A 5,485-nucleotide genomic window follows, 5' to 3' on the forward strand; every position below is an offset into this window, starting at 1 on the left:
CCACATAAACACAGAATATATGCTTGTGCTATGTCCCACGGTGTTTACCACGTGGCTGTGGTTCAGCTCTCAGCTCTTATCAGTGTTGGGTAATGTTGGTATTTCCTGACTGCAACAAGAGCAGAAGGTGGCACAGGATGAGTGCTGCTTCCTGTGCTGGCACACCCAGCTTGTATCCAGCAGCCTCCATCCATTCCACCCGGGGGTAAGGGGAAGTGTTAAGGAGGGGGATTGTTAATGTGCTCCCAATTCATACCAGAAGTTTTCAGTCTCCAACTTATGCTTCTATTTGCCTGAGATACAAGATAGCAGCAACATGACGAATGAGGTGTAAGCTGGAAAAACATCTCGAAAAAAGGAAAAAAGGTATTTAAATTGAGTGTTATTTTCTTTATGAAAAAGTCAGCATCACATATGAGACGTTCAAGTCATTGCAAATGAAGCATGAGCCCCATTTGAATTTAAAAGAAACATTTCTTTGCTTAGTATCTTTCATTAAAGTAATATTTTCTATGTAACGGTCATACGAAGGGCCCCTGTGGATAGGATTCAGTGCAATATTAACATATTTTCTGTTCCTGTTTCTGTGCAAACTTTGTTCATCTGTGATGTTGTTTCTTCTCCGTCTCGGCACAGCCTTTCCCATGGGAGGTGCGCAGAAGAAACTTTGGGGATCTTCAGATGTTTGTAAATATCCATGCAAGCCTGTGAAGGCTCAGGAAGACTCACCCTCCAAACATTCTGATGTCGAGCATTTATTGAAGTGGGTTTCTTTGGAAACCATGATCACTGGGCTCTCCTTAAGGGTATGTTTTGGAGCCGAGCCTATTGCCACGCATCAGAAATTAAGCTTTTTTTTTTTTATCATCCCCATCTATAAGCTGTAGCCCAGCTGAATGATTGTTATTCCTCTATCACTCTTTTATGTGAATCTTATCATTTGCAACTTTATGACAATTGGCTGTCACTTTTATATTACCTTCTCATTATTTCCTTAATGTTTTTTTTTTCCATACAAAAGGATCAACTGAAAATTGGGAAAGAAAATTTAAATGCTTAATAAGTGCCACTAAGTTGCCAATATTAGCCATCATTTCTGTGCCGTTTAGCCTCTACTGGCTTAAAGTTACAGCTTGTTGTTTTAAAGAGCGTTAGCGCAGTGTGCATCAGATTTGCTCTCATGTTGTTATCTGGGTCAGTGCTACAATACTGGAGTAGTGATTTTGTAAATTTTATAGAAGGGACCGAAGTGTGCACATCACGAAGCATGTGGGAGCTGCAGTACTTAAAGTGCAGAATTTTTTTCTTTAACACATGTTCAAAAACATTTGAGGCAACTTGAATTATGAGAGGCTGTAAATAATGGGAATTACAGTTAAAAACTAAAAAAAAAAAAAATTAGAAAAAAACGTAGGTAAAGTACAACTGTTCACTTTAAAAGCATGGGAAGAAGTATACTTAAAAGAAATATCTTCAGTATTGTAACTGTGGCCTAAAATAAAGGTTTTTCTAAGCCTTCACTAGTCCTCTGTTCATGTTTTGCTTTAAATGACACATTTCTTATATATTTTTTTTTGGTCCAGCCACAAACAACAAAGAATATGTTACAGCCAACGAGTAATCCTTCCACTGAAATTATTTCTTTAGTCTGTTGTTCTTCTTTTTTTTTTTTTACAGTGCCCTGTCTTGGCAATGTGGCAATAAGAATAATTGTCTTGATGCCAAAAAGAGGCCAACAGATTTTACTTTCACAAGTGGAGCAGTACGGTTATTGCCATAGTGTTCCGCTTGTTTCATGCATATACATTTCTTTATTATAATTATGCAGGGAGTTTTACAGATTATATGGACACTGCAATGTAAATAGAACTGTCATAATCCTGGCGCTGATGGTTGGGTTTTTTCCTCTGCTCCTGCTCACCTGCCTAATTGGCCCTGTGGCTGATTACTGCCAATCTGATTCACCTGGTCCCTGCAGCTATTTAGGCTGTTTGCTTTCCTGCCATCAGCGTCGGATTATTCAACCTGTGTCATTGTGAGTAACCCAAGCTGTCAAAGTGTTCTGTGTTATTCTTCTCAGTTTATTGCCCATGTGTTTTTGCTAGTGATGGTGAGATGGAGCCTCATGAGGCATTGAACCGTTTGGCCAAATTGCTTCAACGGTGTTCAGTTCTGTGGAATTGTTCTCAGTTTTTCCCCATGTGTTTTTGGTTTTTGCCATTTTCCCTATTTCAAAAAATAACTGAAAGAGGTCGATGGAAACTCCTCAAAGCAGGTTCTCTGATTCTCTGCTGAGACAGGAAACTCAGGTCAGTGACAAGAATGAAGAGTGGAGAGGACAACAAAAAGTCACTGACCTGGTTGAGAGTTCAGTTCGAAACTCAGAGAGGAGAAACCCGGGGGGGGAGACAGTCCACCGCTTGCGGTCGTTACCGCTTCAGAGAACAGAGTGTGGGGGAGCCGGCACCAGCCGACGCAGAGCGAGCTACAGTGTCCGTGAGGGATTATGTGAAGCCGAAATCCAGTCCAGTGCAGTGTCAGAAACCAGGAGATCCAAGAGCCGAAGAGGTATGCAGGGAGAATCCAAGCTGAGGTCAGAAAAACAGTCCAAGTTCAATAACGGGCAAAAAACCAAACTGAGCAGGGCAGACAGGGAAAAGGCAAAAACTAGTGATGTTATGAGATGAGCCGAGGCTTCGAGGCGTGTGTCGAGTAATCAAGGGGGCGTTTCCCCGAGGCGTGTGTCGAGGCGTGCTTCATTTAGGGGAGGGGCCAAAATTGATGACGTCCGAGGCCTTGCTGCCATGATACCACGTGACCGCTTTTTCAGATTTTGCGCGAAACTCGAAAGGCATTTAAACAGCCTCAGTACTCAGTCAAGATGTGGGAGTTTGCAGGAGATTTGTGGTCAGTTGAGTGTTTTGGTAGAGTTTGGAGAGAGTTTAGTTAGATTTTTTGAGAGAGTTTAGAGGGAGTTTATAGAGAGCTTAGTTTGATATTTGAGAGAGTTTAGAGAGATTTGGGAGTTTGGAGATAGTGGAGAGGATAGATATGGAGCAGGCAAGAAAGAGGAGGATGTCACCTATGTGGGAGCATTTCGACCTGATTTCTCCCACTAAGGTAAATGTATTGAATCTAACCTACTTAAATTTTTTTATCCCAACAGTTGTTTATTTTCATTAACTCCTAATGATTCATAGGTGAATTGTTTATTGTGTTCCAAGGAGTTGGGATACAATAACAACACCTCTTCCATGCTGAGGCATTACCGTGCCCTGCATGAGAATAAGGAGGCCACTGGAGCCACGCCCAGAAATGGTAAGTTACCGGTATTAAAATACACAACGCCATTTTTCTTTAAGGTATTTTGTTGAGTAAATTAATAACCAAAACAGGTCATGGACACTTATTTATTTCTTTGTAACCAGCCACCAGGAAGCAACAGCTGGATGAGCTCCTAGTCAACCTTGTTGTCAAGCATACACAGCCCTTTAGCATTGTGGATCGAGTTGGATTCAGGGCATTTGTGGCAAAATTGGATCCAAATTATGTTCTTCTAACTCGGCAGGTATATATTGATGCATTCATTAAATGAAAGAGTACTATGTTTTCCTCATAATTTAGCTCTGTTTTTTTTATTTATTTTTTAGGCTCTAAAGGCCATAGTGGAAGAAAAATTTGAGTCTGCTAAACAGAAGGCCAAGGCTAAATTAGGAGAGGTGGCTGATGTTAGCCTTGTGACTGATATGTGGACATTCATCAACATGGATGCCTACCTGGCTGTAATGTGTCATTTTCTGGATGACAAAGCAAGGCTCAATACTGTGCTGTGCCGGGAGTGCAGTCATTCCACCAGTCACATACTGCTGAAAATATAGCGTGTGTGTGAAAACATCCATGATGGAGAAGTGGGGGATATCCAACAAGGTGACTTGTGTGGTGACTAATGGTGCTCCTAATATGGTTGCCTGTGTGAGGGAGCTGAAGCTTCGGCATCATATTTGTGTCGCGCACACGGTGAATCTGGTGGTGAAGAAGTCCCTTGACCAGCACCCTGTGCTCTCTGGCATCCGGGCTAAAGCACGGAAGCTGGTTGGCTACTTTAGAAGCAGCACTACTGCTAAGGTATGCTCTTTCCCAGTATTACAGATTATCATAAATCTAATTATTTTGTTATTACTAGAGTGATTTGTCTTTATCTGTGTATTTAACAGGAGAAGCTTTCACAAGTACAGCGCCATCTGGGGCTACAAGAATTGAAGCTGATGCAAGAAGTGTAAACCAGATGGAACAGCACCCATTTAATGTTGCAGCGTCTGATAGAGTTACGCGAGCCAGTTGGAGCAGCGTTAGCTGGACTACAGACTGACATTCCCATTCTAACATCAGAGGAGTTCGAAATTGTACGAGGGTGCCTTTCTTTGCTAAATCCCTTCTACTATGCTACTGTTGAGCTCTCTGCAGAGGAGACTGTTTCTGCCTCCAAAGTCATTCCCCTCTTAAAGGTGTTGGAGCAGAGCCTTCAGGAGGAGATGGCAAAACCAGCACCACCTGTTTCACTTGAAGTTGGAGACCACCTCATCAGGCAACTACGGGACAGGCTACAAATGTTACAATCCATGAGCCTTTTAGCTCTAGCTACCCTGCTTGATCCCAGATTCAAAGTAATTGTTTTTTTCAGCCACACTAAAGTCACTGAGGCAATTACGAGACTGACCTCCGAATGTGCCACAATGATGCGTTCTAGACCAAGCTTTGATGAAACACCCCAGGCTTCGACTTCTCAAGATGCTACTGGAGGTAATTATTTTGTGACCAGGTTTTTTTTTTTTTTTTTTTTTTTTTTGTACTTTTACATATTACTTTTGCTAACATCTGCTTTTCTTCTCTAGGTAGCAAACTGTGGCATCATTTAGATGCAAGCGTGATGGAGGCCAGAAAATCCAAAAATGTGACTGCAAATGCCACTGTGGAAGTCCAGCGCTACCTTTCAGAGGCCAACATAACAAGAATGGAAAATCCATTGGAGTACTGGGGGGGGGGGGGAACTCCAGTACCCCAATTTATACAGACTTGTACATGTCTTTTTATGCACGCCAGCATCTTCAGTGCCTTGTGAGCGTGTGTTCTCAAAGGCAGGTGAAGTTGTGTGTAAAAAAAAAAAAAAAAAAAAAAAAAAAAAAAAAAAAAAAAAAAAAACTGAAGCCCAAAACTTTGGAAAAATTATTTCTGAATAAAAATGAACACCTTTAATTTTGCTCATCATTGCACAAGCACTTTCACTGTATCACTCTTTGAGCTTACATCACTAAAATGACAAAACGGTGTACCTTAAGAGATTCTTCTTTTCCAAGAAATGAGACACACACAAAACTTTCCAAATGATTTTATTATAAGAAACAATCAAGCAATTTTTTTTATAAAAACATTGCAAACATAACAGATTTTATTACGAAGTTTAGTTCTGCACTCCACCAGTAGGTGG

At 41.2% G+C, this 5,485-nt stretch overlaps 1 protein-coding gene across 1 annotated transcript; it reads left to right on the top strand.

Moving 5' to 3' along the window:
- The first annotated feature begins 4,304 nt into the window (after positions 1-4,304).
- LOC119777994 lies at positions 4,305-5,119 on the top strand. Its single transcript, XM_038276999.1, has 2 exons — positions 4,305-4,800; positions 4,893-5,119. The coding sequence occupies exons 1-2, from the start codon at positions 4,305-4,307 to the stop codon at positions 5,117-5,119; spliced, it is 723 nt and encodes a 240-aa protein (XP_038132927.1).
- Positions 5,120-5,485: the final 366 nt, after the last annotated feature.

Source organism: Cyprinodon tularosa, unplaced genomic scaffold (genome assembly GCF_016077235.1).
Source record: "Cyprinodon tularosa strain WSP-4 unplaced genomic scaffold, ASM1607723v1 ctg13, whole genome shotgun sequence".
Taxonomy (NCBI): Eukaryota; Metazoa; Chordata; class Actinopteri; order Cyprinodontiformes; family Cyprinodontidae; genus Cyprinodon; species Cyprinodon tularosa.